At 34.5% G+C, this 14,341-nt stretch overlaps 1 protein-coding gene across 1 annotated transcript; it reads right to left on the bottom strand.

Moving 5' to 3' along the window:
- Window positions 1–7,503: 7,503 nt before the first annotated feature.
- LOC124887040 lies at window positions 7,504–8,851 on the bottom strand. Its single transcript, XM_047396204.1, has 5 exons — window positions 8,723–8,851; window positions 8,398–8,616; window positions 8,219–8,284; window positions 7,731–8,033; window positions 7,504–7,557 (listed from the first exon to the last, which is right to left on the bottom strand). Exons 1-5 carry the CDS (start codon window positions 8,849–8,851, stop codon window positions 7,504–7,506), a joined length of 771 nt encoding a protein of 256 aa, XP_047252160.1.
- Window positions 8,852–14,341: the final 5,490 nt, after the last annotated feature.

The raw sequence follows: 14,341 nt of genomic DNA, 5'->3' as shown, positions 1-14,341 counted from the left end.
AGTGATAAGAATGTTAACTCGAGGATAGTAATACGAGAATTGTTGGAGTAAGTTAGTAGTCTTGATTTGTTGTGTGCAATTGCCTGGTGTAATACCCTGTATTTCCCTAGAATAATTTAAGTTCCAATACATGAGTATTCATATATAAAATTTTTGAAATACCCATTATTTTTTAGTTTAGAGCCTTCCATTTCGTAGGAAATTCAATTAGCTTTCCAACGATACAAAATTCGCCCAAATTCTATAACCGGGTAAAAATTTAAGGCGATTTTAAGTTTCAGTCATTAAACACCGCTATTTTGTTCACTAGCGCATCACGGAGCTAGTCTAAATGACAACTGTTAATTTTCAGTAAGGGGACGCGATATTGGCGTGTTACGCCAAGGACCCAGTTCACATTTAGCAAATTCCAGTGAGCCTCTGCGATAGTGGCGCATCGCCGAGGTGGCCAAAATGGTATTACAAAGGCTTACAGCGATTTCACCACGTCGTCCTAAATGTTTAGGTACCAGTTGTCAATTTCCAATGGCCCAATGCGATAGCAGCGCATCGCGCCGGAGTCACAAATCGGGATCTTCAGTTTCCAGCCCGAGTTTTAAAATTTATTTGGGGGTATTTGGGTTTTTTTTTCACAACCCTAATCAACCTAAAACACGAGATTTAACCCCTTAGTGACCTAAATAATCATCATTTATTCAATTTCTCTCAAAAATAAAGATCCCCTTCTCAAGAATAAAAACCCTAGCTCTCAAATTTAAGACAAAATCTCAAGAACTCACCATAATCCTCTCAAATTCATTAACCCATGTATGTTAGATGTTCATCCATAGGTTCCTTTCATCCATGGAGTCCAAATATCTAGTTTAAATTGAAAAATGATGATTTTTCATGTTATCTTGATTTTAAATTATGATTAAACCATGAATTTCCATGAATATTGTTCTATACCATATTTTAGCAAAATTGATGTCTATTACTACACTCAATACATTTGAATATTGTTGTTCATTGATTTAATTAATGATTTGGAATAATGATGTTGAAGTTATGCTTTACTACAAGCTTTAAACTAATTCCCATGATCTAGATACACCATGCATATGAAGTGTTTGATAAAATGCTTACAAGAATGAATATTTACTAAAAGCCTTTATGCTATGCCCTCCAAGCTTTAGTGTCATTTTACTATTATTACTTTCGAGTCTTGGGGTATTAAATACCTGAAAATCATAGCTTTTCACTTAGTGTCATCTCAGTATCTTCAGAACAACTTTAGAATACATCATGAGCATTACTAGATCAGTTAGTTAAAATCAGAAATAGTTAGTAACTCAATGTCATTCAGATGGGAGTAGGATTTAGTACTGAGCGAGTGTAGGGATGGGGGCTTCCCCATCAGACAGGCAGAGTTATTAGTAGTAGCCTCTAAACTCCAGAACAACGTATCCAATGTAGGGTATGAGAAGTCATCCATCAGTATAGGCTTGACTATCTCGCAGCGGTCACCCGTCGGATTAGGCTTGAAACTCTTCGTCCTTTGGGGCAATACAATATACCAGACTAGTGGATCCACATAGCCAGTGTTAGGAACCATGGCACGGTATTGAAACCCTTCCAACTGAGGTTACAGGTTTGACTAATAACTCCTACAGTCTCAGTCCAATAATTAGACCAGTAGTTCAATCTTAGTGTTATTTGACCACAACATACAAATATCAGTTATTTTAGTATCTTAGTTTATAGACTTTTATTCTGCTCATGATATATACTTGGTCATGCATCCCCAGTATCTACAGATTTTACGTACCTTCAGTATTTACAGACTTTCATGCATACACAGTATTTATAGATTTCACATATTCTTAATAGCTACAGACTTCAAGCTCTCTATTCAGTACTCCTATGTTTTATATGTATATTTAGATAGTTGTTATTCCTATTCATGAAACCATACCATGCATGTCAGCCTATCTCATTTAGCATACGAGTATAGTCAAAGTATTGATCGCATACCTTTCTTTTGCGCTATGATATATTATATCATAAGCTCTGATGCTCAGTTTCCGAATCACGCTTAGACTTTTCAGACTCTCAGTAGTAGCAGCAGTAAGTCCTTATATTTCTAGGACAGACTATTTTAATTTATGTCTTTAGTTCAGTAGTTAGTGGAGTTAGTTGGGGCCTATCCCATCAACTCACAACCATTTAGTTTAAAGGCACTCAAACATTACAGTTAGTTATTCAGTATTAAGACTTCAGTTTGCATGTCATTCAGTTATTCAAATTTTCTTTATCTTATCAGATTCAGATAGTCATTTTTATAGATTGATAATTTAGTATTTGTTTCAAATATTTAAAACCTTATGGAATATCAGTTATTCTTCTATACTTGTAACTCGGTACATCATTTTGTATGTTGTGAGGTAGTGTAAATTTTACATTGATATTTCTTGTATATGTTGGATTGGGTACCAGGCCGGTATAGATATGTATATGTTGGATCTGATACCACGTCGGTACGGATATGTATATATTTGATTGGGTACCATGCCGGTACGAATATGTATTTATTGGATCGGGTACCATGCAGTACTACTATGGATATGTTGAATCGGGTACCACGCCGATACGGATATGTATATGTTGGATCAGGTACTATACTGGTACGGGTATGTATATGTTGGATCGGGTACCACATCAGTACAGGTATGTATATGTTTGATCAAGTACCACGCCGGTATGAATATATATATGATGGATCGGGTATCACGCTGGTACGGTACATGAACATAGATTGTTTTCTACAGGTCATTACTATTTGGGAAAGAATAAGTCCCATAGCATGTGTGTACATATTTGTGTTGATTCTGTGGATGTTTATTATATTGTTGATACTGTTGATGGTTATGTGGCTTGTTTGTGAGCACTGTTTGACATGTTGTTTCTATATTGTTGATTCATTGAATATTTGTTATGTGATAATGCCTGTTTATTTGTTATTTGATTTATATTTATGACATGCTATTAAATTGAGTTTGCCCATGATACCTGCTCGTACATAATTGTTTGTACTGATACTACCCTTTACTTTTCTTTTGTTGAGTGCAGAAAGTGTTCTAGAGGCTTAGACATGACCTCACCTCTAGAGTTTGATTGCAGAAGTTGATCCAAGTGTGAGCACTCCGTCTCAGGATGCCATGGGTCATCTTTGTTGTTTTTGTCTATCTTTCGGGAAATGAAACATTCTTTATTTACTTTATTTTTGGGATATCTCTTTATACATGATCTTTGTTAGTAGTTCTTGTACGATGACTTTCTGGTCTTGGGGATTTTAGTAAGTGGTTTGTTTGTCTTCCGCATTAATAATGATTAGTCCTGAATTTTTTATTATGTTGATTTTATAATAATTCAACTTAATATTTACTAAGTGATTGGGTAATGGTTAGGGTTAGATGGTTCTCCCACATGAATATTAGTGTGGGTGCCACTCATGGACATTTGGATTGTGAGAAATGCATTTTAAGTATTGATAATCTTCATGACGGCTGCATTGTCTCATAATGTAGGTTCTAAGGCACTATCCCATGGTCCATCACATCAGTAGAACATTTGGATATGATAAAGTTAGTGAGCCATCCATCTTTCGGAAGACATTTATTCATCTGTTGTCTACTTTAAGTTTATGGTCCAGTCGGGGGCCTTGTTTCGGTCTAGACAATTATATTTAGTAGAGGCTCCGTTGACAGAATTTGATTATTGTATTTTCATAACATTATCGGTATAATTTGATTATAAGATTTTCTTAATTTCATTATATCTTCCGCAGTTTGATTTATGTATGAATTATATTTATGATAGTATGCTAAGGGGTCTCTCGAGCCTTCGTGGTTCGGAATGCCCATCACAGGCAGGGCCTTGGCTTGAGTTATGACATACTAATACTCCACGACCGGGAAAGAAATTCACTCAACAACCTACTAACATTCAAAATCAAAACTCTCAGAATTTCTATTCATACTTCAAAATCCTCCTAAAAAGGCTTTATTGCAAGAAATTCTATCATAAAACTACACAAACACTACCTTCAAAATATTAAAAATTTCAGTTCACACTACAAAATCAACTTAAAAAATTACTTTCTAGCACAAAATTCAACCATAGAACTACACTAACACTAACATCAAAATTTTCAGAATTTCTATTCACACTTCAAAATCATCCTTAAAGAAAGTGCTTTCTTGCGGTAAAATTCTACAATAAAATTATAAAACTATAAACACTAGGTGATTCTTCCCTATCGGCCGTGGCAAGTATCTAGTGAAATTAGATGAGGTGCTTCAAAGCTGGCCGGGCACGAGGATTATATCAAAAAAAAAAAAAATAAAAAATCTAAACAACAAATAAATACTATAGGTGATTCTTCCCTAGAGGCCGTGGTTGATATCCAGGGAAATTAGTCGAAGTACATGAAAACTGGTCTGAATATCATGATTATAAAAAGAAAAGAAAACTATACAACTAATAAACACTAGGTGATTCTTTCCTGATGGCAATGACAGATATCCCATGAACTAAGTCGAGGTGCATGAAAACTGGCCCACACACCAAGATTATCAAAAAGAAAAAAAAAAACACTACACAACTAATAATAATTAGGTGATTCTTTCCCGGTGGCTATGGCAGGTATGCGTGAAATTGATCGAGGTGCATGAAAGCTGGTTCGGATACCACGATTATTCAAAAAAAAAAATACGCTACACAACTAAGAGCCCGTTAGGATAAGATTAAAAAAATTGGTTTTTAGCTTAAGTGATTAAAAGCTTAAAATATGTACTTATAAATTAGGCAGATAAGAGTTAGATTGAAGTGCTAAAACTGAAAAATAGTTGTTGATGTGTTTGGTAAACAAGTGATGTTAATCACTTTTTTGCTATTAAAATGACTTAAATGTCCTTAAAGTTATTAACACTATAAATAAGGTGAATTATTTAAAAAATTTATTTCCAAAATAAATTTTTTGAACAATCCTCTAATGTAATAATGGATTCGATGAAAACAAAGAAGAAAGATGAAGAGAAAATTGGAGGGAAGAGATGAAGTGAAACAGTAAAGAGAAAAAGAAAAAAAACTATATATTTAAGGGCTACAAGTTTAGGATATTATTGAAATTGGAGGAAAATATAAGGGATATAAAACCAAATGTTTTGATCTAACCTAAAAGAATTTTAATCTAAAAAATAAAAATCTGGGGATAACCAGCTTCTCACTTTTTTATTATTTTAATTAGTTTTTAGCTTTTTTTTAAGCATTTTTTAATTTTACCAAACACCTTCAAAGGCTAAAAAGATACTAAAAGTTAGTTTGACCTGATTTTAATACTATCCAAACGGGCTCTAATAAACACTTGGTGATTCTTCCCTGGTGGCCGTAGCAGGTATCCCGTGAAATTAGTCGAGGTACATGAAAGTTACCCCGGACACTGAGATTATCTAAAACTAAAAAAAAAAAAGCACAAACAAGTAACATCAAAAATATTCAACAAACTTTTGGTACTGTTACTAGAAGGTGTATCATCGTGCATCTCTATTAGAACATGATGACTTCTTCTTCCTCATGATGACTCTTTCCAGATTTCATCTTTGTTTATTTCAAGATTTTCCACATAAAATGAACTCATTCATCAACGAAAAATTGAAGAAAGAGGAATTACAATTTACAGATTTTTGAAAAACTACACTTCTACATTCAGTGTTTTTAGTTTTATTGGCATTGGAAAATGTAAAGTTGGCTGTTTTTTTGTTTCATGCAATAATTGTTTTTAAGAATCTTTTGATTTCTTTTGGCCATGCTCTTTGGCTGGAGTTTGAACATAGATTTTGAAGATTTATTTTTGAATATTTGTTTGAACATGAAATTTGATTAGATTCTAAAAATCTGATTTTAAAATATTTTTAAATTTCAAAAAATGGCCCGGATCACTTTTTGAGTTTTTGAGACATCTACTTATTCCCTCTAAAAAAAAATACATCTTAAAATATTGGTTAAAGTTCTTATTATTTGACTCTCAAAATGGAATTGCGACAAATATTTTGAAACGAAGGAAACACAAAAGTTCAATTCTATTTCAAGTGAAATGCATTATCAAGTACAATTTCAAAATTTTTAAAAGGCATAATGCATAAATATGACCCTAAATTTGACACTAAATTATAACATTGATCTTAAACTCAAGTACAATTTCAAAATTTTTAAAAGGCATAATGCATAAATATGACCCTAAATTTGACACTAAATTATAACATTGATCTTAAACTTTGATAGTGCACATGTAAGCCCTTTAACTATATAAAACCTGAACAAATAAACACTCTGATTTTGCAACTTACACGCGTGTACCTCACATTCGCCTATGTGGATTAGTCATCCACTCAAATGTTGTCACCTAATACAAAAGATACATTATAACTATTACCTTTAATTTTTTCAGTGGACAAGTAAGCCCTTTAACTATACAAAAGATGAACAAAAAAGCCCTTCAATTCTAACTCCAACGTGCATGGTTTTGAGTGTATACACACATTGTGCCAGGTAGGATTGGACTGTTTATTTTTTCTGGTTTTGTATAGTTAAAGGGCCTATTTGTGCACTGTCAAAGTTTAAGGTCAATGTTAGTATTTGGTTTCATATTTAGGGTCATATTTATGTATTATGCCTTTCAAAAATAACTACTTGAAAATTCAAATTTTCTAGTTATAAGTTTCAACGTCAAAATCTATGATTAAACGGGAGCTATAGTATTGTGATTAGTTGTTTACCTTAAACTGTTGTCATGAGTCATGCGATCCGTTTAGATATTTCATGATTTATAAGTATGAAGTTGTCAAAAACTTACAATAATTAAGGTCCATTCTTTTTCAATTGTGGTGTTCTTTATTAGGTGGCTAATGTCTTAGATGTTTTTATTGGAGACTTGCATCACTGTTTTTGGCCCGCCCCCTATGATGTAGATGCACTACAACGAGTGCAAATGTTTTTCTCTAAACATACTGACGTGTTCTTTGGATCGGTGAATATGAAATAGAATGATTTCAAGGACAAAAGTTGTCGGTCTATTGTGATCCAGATCTAAGAAGGGTTATGCAAGAATCGGAATGACTAACTTTTCTCATAATATAAAAGGTGTGCATTATAGCTAGAACAACTCTTTCTCACGATATAGTTTGTTGAAAGGTTTAGGAAAATTGAGGACCATTCTTGGAAAAAGGCTTCAAGCATGCCAAATGAATAAAGTGAGCCCACTGCACAAAAGCATCCTGCTTTAGCATGATTCGAGAAAGGGTTGCACCTAGGCTAAGGGGTGTGATATAGATAGCTTAACATAATGTAAACATTAATGGTTGCTTCCAAGACTCGAACTCGTGGCCTATAGGTCACTCAAGGACAACTTAACATAGTACAATCACAACCCAACTCTGAAGTATGAAATAAACAAATAGTAGCAATTCATGCTGCAAGTCTCACTTCAAGCACAGGCATATCAAGCAAAAGCAATAACCACTACAATAAAAAAGTTGAAGAAACACAATAGCCACAGTAGTTTATATCCCAAACTGATGGAAAAAACTCAGAGATATACTACTCCATCAACATTCGGTTCTGTCAATTCACAAACACTTCCAAAACATTTGAGCAAAAGGATCATGGTCAGATGGAAGACGTGAAAATCAAACAGGATGAGGATTTGGATTCTTATACAACTTATATACAACTTCTGCATTGCGTGATGCCCGCTGAAATTTTATTAGCTCAGCGACAATTCCGACTGTTGCAGATTCTTCAACTAGACATGGCTCAATTAGCATTCTCACCAGTTTAGGCGACTTGGCCAACAGAAGCTTAATAAGCTGTCTCTCAGGGATTGTGCCATTAGTTTGCATTAGCTTAACTTCCCTGAGGTGATTAAATGTCACATCTGAGAAGAGTTCCACTTCAAGAGATTCTAGAAATTGTACATCATTGTCATCAGACTCCACCTAAGAAAAATGAACCGAAACTCACTTCTGAGCTTATTGATGATTTAAGGAGCACGAAAATAAGAAGCTACTACATAATAAAATGTGAGAAAAGAGAACCTTAATTTCCATATATTATAAATCGGGGAAGCTTCTTACTAAGCAAAGAGCACATGAAACCTCATCCAGGTCAGATAGATATATACTCGATATGCTGAGATGTTTGACACAATAAAGATCATAGGAAAACCGCGTTGGTACTTCACCTGCTCCTGCAACAAAAGACTAGGAATAAAATACCAAAAATCAGAATGACTCAAAGCCCAAAATATGTTCCGCGATTGAAAATGCATTAACTACATTTAGGGCATGAAGCAACATTTACCATGTCATTCAAGTGGAGGTGGTCGAGCACAGAGAAAGACTCAAAAAACTTGGCAATATTACATTTTCCATCTCCCAAGTAATATTCCCTACGCGAAAGTGACAGCTTTTCAAGAAGAGGGACATTTTCTAAACAAATAGATCTTACATTGCCTATGTAGTCAATGGATCTCAGCAGGGGAGCTCTAATTTCAATGATGTTACTTGAAACACCTGAGATCTACATCACCAACTGCTCGAGCAACATGCAACGAGAGATGAAACGTTCAAGCTAGTTGGACGAGACTGTAACATCATGTAGTGCTATGCTAATTAACCTATCAAACCCTTTGAAGGCTGGTTGATGTGGTATTAAGAGTCAGATGACTTAACTGGGAAACATGTGAGTAATGAAGAAGGCGATTTGTATGGTGTACCCCTGATTGGAAGTCTATGAACAAGATATTGGATGCCATTTCTAGAGAGGAAATGAATCAAATCATGAATACTAGGAAATATATTGAAATACGGAACACTGAGGGTAAACTTTATAACTGGTCCAAAATAAAAGACAAAAATGTGATCTACGATCTTTCTGAAATTACTTGTAAGGTCAGTTAATGTTGGGTTCAATATGTATGAAAAAGGTGTGAATGAAAAATGGAGGGACATAACCTTTGAGGAAAAGACATATTATTTTGGAAAAAGGAGTGACTATTCAGATTATTGTGTCTGTTCAAAAAAAGACAAATGTTTTGAATGAACAGACATGACTCTTACAAAAGGATACACCTTTTCAAATGAACCATTGTCACCTTTGGAAAGGGGCACCTGATGGCTATATAAACCTTCATTTATCCACAGGTTCAGGTATGAAAAATTTTCTGAATATACAAACTTTTCTTGTCTTCAAAACATTCCGTGTGATCAATCAAATCGTTGAATGAGTTTAAAGAGATTCCAATTATTTGAGGTACCACTATAGTTGGTTTGTTTGGCTATTTTATCATGGGAGGAAAATTCCACAACATTGGGTACTTGAGTGGAAATATTTCCTTAAGGACATTCTGTGAATTCGGAGGACTTGACCATTTCTGTTTCATCTTAATTTCTAAAAAATAAAACACACTTCTTTAAAAGATTATTTTGATCTTGTGTTGCGGGTGTTGTTGTTCTTCATAGTGTTCTTATTTTAAACTTAAACTAGTGTTGAAGTAGTGTTGCGAAAATACAGATTGTGTGTACCCAAAAAACTACAATCTTAAGGAAATAATTTTCCAGAATCTGTATTGCTTGTTTTTAGAGATTAAAGCTTTAAGCATTCTACTCCGTTTGAACTTAACTAGTGATTCGAAGACATGAAATCCTCATCAAAAGTTAAAGATCACTCGGTTGACGATTGGAAGTCATAAAAACTTCATCGTTAACTAGAAACAAGAAAAAACGTTTAAAGTTGCTTAACTTTATAAGTAGTATTCTAAAAATACTAAATTTTATTGTCTTGTGGTGACAGAAAAAATGACTAAGGAAAGTCAAATGCAAGATGTGGCTATGACTGTGGGGGAAACTAGTATTGCCTCAATAAGTCGAGCAAATGTCCCGAAACCAATGGCACCTGCGGAGAAGGCCAAAAAATTTGTGGGCATTGACTTTAAGCGATGGTAGCAGAAGATGTTCTTCTACCTCACAACACTATTTCTTCAAAGGTTCACTAGTGAGGATGCTCCTTCGGTGCTCGAGGGAACCTCAGACAAAGAGGTTTCATAATTGTAGAGGCTTGGAAACACTCGAACTTGAAAATACAAGACAGAGGATGCGAGAATTAAAAAATTTTTGTTGCAAGGTTCCTAGAGTTTAAAATGATAGATAGAAAACCGGTTGTCTCTCAAGTGCAGGAATTGCAAGTAATCATCCACGATCTCCTAGTGGAAGGTATATCTTTTTAAAATACCTTAGTTGAACAAATTGAAAATGTTCCTAGTACTCACATAAACTGTTTTGTAGGTTTGATTGTGAATGGTGTATTTCAAGTAGCAGTGATCATTAAGAAGCTACCACCTATGTAGAAACACTTCAAAAACTAATTGAAGCAAAATGCAAGGAGATGACTATCGAAGATCTTAATATCCGATTGAGTATTAAAGAGGATAATAAGGCTTTCTAGAGAAGGTAAAAAAGGAAATCTACAATTAATGGAGCACATATTGTAGAAGATGACCAAAACAATTCTAAGAAAAGGAAGAAAGTTGAACAAAAAAGCAATCTACCCAAGAAAAAATTCAAGGGAAAGTGCTTCAACTATGGAAAGATTGGCCATAAGTCCATAGATTGTCGCGCCCCTAAGAAAGGCAAGAAAAATGATCAAGCAAATATGATTGAGTCCAACAAAGAATGTGATGATCTATGTGCTATGTTTTCAGAATGGAACGTGGTGGGAAATCCTTGCAAGTGGTGGATGGATTCTGGTGCCACCCGCCATGTTTGTGCTAACAAAGATTTGTTTTTGTCATTTGCTCCAGCTCAAGTAGAAGAAATGATCTACATGGCTAACTCCTCTACAGCTAAGGTAGAAGGAACAGGAAAAGTGTGCTTGAAAATGAATTCAGGAAAGGTCTTGACACTTAACAATGTCTTGTATATTCTGGAATTATGTAGGAACATGATTTCTGTTTCACTTCTAGACAAGAACGAATTCAAATGTGTAACCGTTTCTTGAAAAATTGTAATTGGCAAAGGAGAAGTGTTTGTAGGAAAAGGATATCTCACCTAGGGTCTTTATAAGATGAATGTAATGAATGTTGAAATCAATAAAAGTTCAAATTCTTCTTACTTTCTTGAGTCTTATAATTTGTGGCATGAATGTTTAGACCATGTTAATTACAAAACGTTACAAAAACTGATTAACTTAGAGTTTTTGCCAAATTTTAAGTGCAATAAATTAAAGTGTCAAACGTGTGTGGAATCAAAGTATGCAAAGCATCCTTATAAGTCTGTTGAAAGAAATTTCAATCCTTTAGACTTAATACACACTAACATTTGTGATATGAAGTCAACACCATCACGTGGTGGGAAAAAGTATTTCATAACTTTTATTGACGATTGCACTAGATATGGTTATGTCTACTTTCTAAATAGCGTGGATGGAGCCATAGATACATTTAGGAAATACAAAACTGAAGTAGAAAGTCAGTCAGAGAAAAGATAAAAATGATAACAAGTGATAGGGGTAGAGAATATGAATCTCCCTACACCAAAATATGTGTAGAGAATCAAATAAACTACATCCCCGTATTCACCTCAAACTAATGAAATTGCAGAAAGAAAAAACCGAACGTTGAAGGAAATGATGGATGCCTTACTTATAAGTTCTGGTTTATTGCAAAACTTGTGGGGGGGAGGATATCCTTACAGTCAACTGTATAATCAATAGTGTTCCTCATAGTAAGACACAATCAATTCCTTATAAAAAATAGAAAGGAAGGAAACTAAACTTGAAATATTTCAAAGTGTGGTGGTGTATAGCAAAGGTCCAAGTTTCTATGCCTAAAAGGGTTAAGATAAGACCTAAGAAGGTGGACTGCGTGTTCATAGTATATGCTAAAAGCAGTAAACCATGTTGGTTTTTGTTTCATAAATCTAAACATCCGGATATAAATAAAAATACGATAATTGAATTAGACAATGCAAAATTCATTGAAAATATTTACCCGTATAAAGTTAGACAGGAACAGTCTAGTGAAGGATCTAAACGACCTCGAGATGGACCAAGTGAGAATGTAGACAATGAAGAGAATCCAAGATGTAGTACACGTCAAAGAAATTCAACTTCGTTTGGATCAGATTTTGTAACATTTTTCTTAGAAAATAAGCCTCAAACGTTTAAAAAAGCGACGTGGTTATCAGACTCATCCTTTTGGAAAGAGGTAGTCAATAGTGAGATTGATAGAGATTGATTCGATCTTAAGCAATCATACATAGAAATTGGGTGATCTTCCTCAAAGAAATAAACATTTAGGTTCTAAATGGATCTTTAAAAGGAAAATGAAGCCAGATGGTTCTATTGACAAATACAAGGCAAGACTTGTAGTAAAAGGCTTCAAACAGAAAGAAGTCCTTGATTACTTTGATACATACACGCCAGTAACAAGGATAACATCGATTCGAATGTTAATTTCCTTAGCGGCGGTATATGATCTTGAAATATATCAGATGGATGTGAAAACTATATTCCTAAATAGAGAATTGGAGAAAGAACTTTACATGGAACAGCCTGTGGATTTTGTGGTTTCAGGAAAAGAGAATAAGGTGTGTAAAATTTTTAAGTCATTGTATGGACTAAAGCAAGCACCTAAACAATGGCATGCAAAGTTTGACCAAACCGTGTTGGCAAACGGGTTCAAGATAAATGAATGTGATAAATGTGTTTACATTAAATACACTCCAAATTAACAAGTCATTTTTTGTTTATATGTGGATGATATGTTGATCATCAGTAGAGACATTTCTGATATAAATATAATTAAACAAATGCTCGAGAGAAAGTTTGATATGAAAGACCTTGGACTTACGGATGTGATCTTAGGTGTAACAATCAATAGAACTCCACAAGGGTTGGCATTGTCACAGTCTCATTATATCAAAAATGTACTCGACAAATTCAAGTATATGGAATTCGGTATTACCAAGACTCCTCTGGATGTGAGCTTTGCACTTCAAAAGAATGAAGGTAAAAGTGACTCAAAATTGGAGTACGTAAGATTATTGGGATTTTTAATGTATATAATGAACTGTACACTACCAGACATAGCATGCGCTATCAGTAAGTTGAGTCGGTACACGAGTAATCCCAACAAAACTCATTGGATGGCAATGAAAAGAGTTTTGGGGTATCTTAAGTACACTCAAGACTATTCTTTGCATTATAATAAAAATATCATGGTACTTGAAGGATATAGTGATGCAAATTGTATCGCTGGGTCGAATGAAGTAAAATCCATAAGTGGATATGTATTTACTATCGGTGGAGGAGCAGTCTCCTGGAAATCATCCAAACAGACTTGTATTACTCGCTCTACAATGGAATCTAAATTTATCACATTGGATAAAGCCAGTGAAGAAGCAGAATGGCTCCGAAATTTCTTGGAAGATATTCCTTATTACCCCAAACCAATGGCACCAGTATGTATGCATTGTTATAGCCAAGCGACAATAGGTAGGGCATAGAGTATGATGTATAACGATAAATCTCATCACATATGATGGAGATATAATACCATTAGGGAACTTCTCTCTAGTGGAATCATCACTGTTGACTATATAAAGTCAAATGATAATGTGTTAGATCCACTTACAAAAGGGCTATCTAGAGAAAGACTGAAAAGGACATCTAAGGGAATGGGTTTAAGGCCTAGGACAAGTCAGCATGGCGGTAACTCTACCTAGCAGACTAGAGATTCCAAGAGATAGGTTCAAGGAGATAAAATAAAGTTGTGTCTGACAGGTTCAACATTGTCAAAATACCAACCCATTCTCATGATGTATACAATGTTTAGTAAACAAGGATAAGATTTAAGGTAAGAAGTCTTTTAATGATTTTCTAAATTTTACAGATTCGACCAAACAGTTTAATCTATGGGATTGAAAGTTTAGAAATCACCTATGTGGGGGCGAAGTGGAAGCTGCTTCAAGGAGAATGTTAGTAAAGTCCTTTTCTCTATGTTCTCATGAATCTAGGATGTGTTCATGGCTGAAAAGAACAAAACCGTGAGTACCATAAATGGTAAAAGGTTGGTTGTGTACATGGGTTGTCTAGGTGTACATTAAAGCTTGGCGGTTTAAATATATCAAATCTATCGATTGACTGAGTGCACCCGATGCATGTTCACTACGGAAAGTTCAAAGGGAAACCCACTTATCCAGATGCAATCAGTCTTTGCTTGATGATCACATACTTGTCCTTAAAATTT

The sequence above is a fragment of the Capsicum annuum genome, chromosome 9 (genome assembly GCF_002878395.1).
Source record: "Capsicum annuum cultivar UCD-10X-F1 chromosome 9, UCD10Xv1.1, whole genome shotgun sequence".
In the NCBI taxonomy this organism is placed as follows: domain Eukaryota; kingdom Viridiplantae; phylum Streptophyta; class Magnoliopsida; order Solanales; family Solanaceae; genus Capsicum; species Capsicum annuum.
Note: the sequence above shows the minus strand (reverse complement) of the source record. Positions and strands in the feature narration are given on the sequence as shown.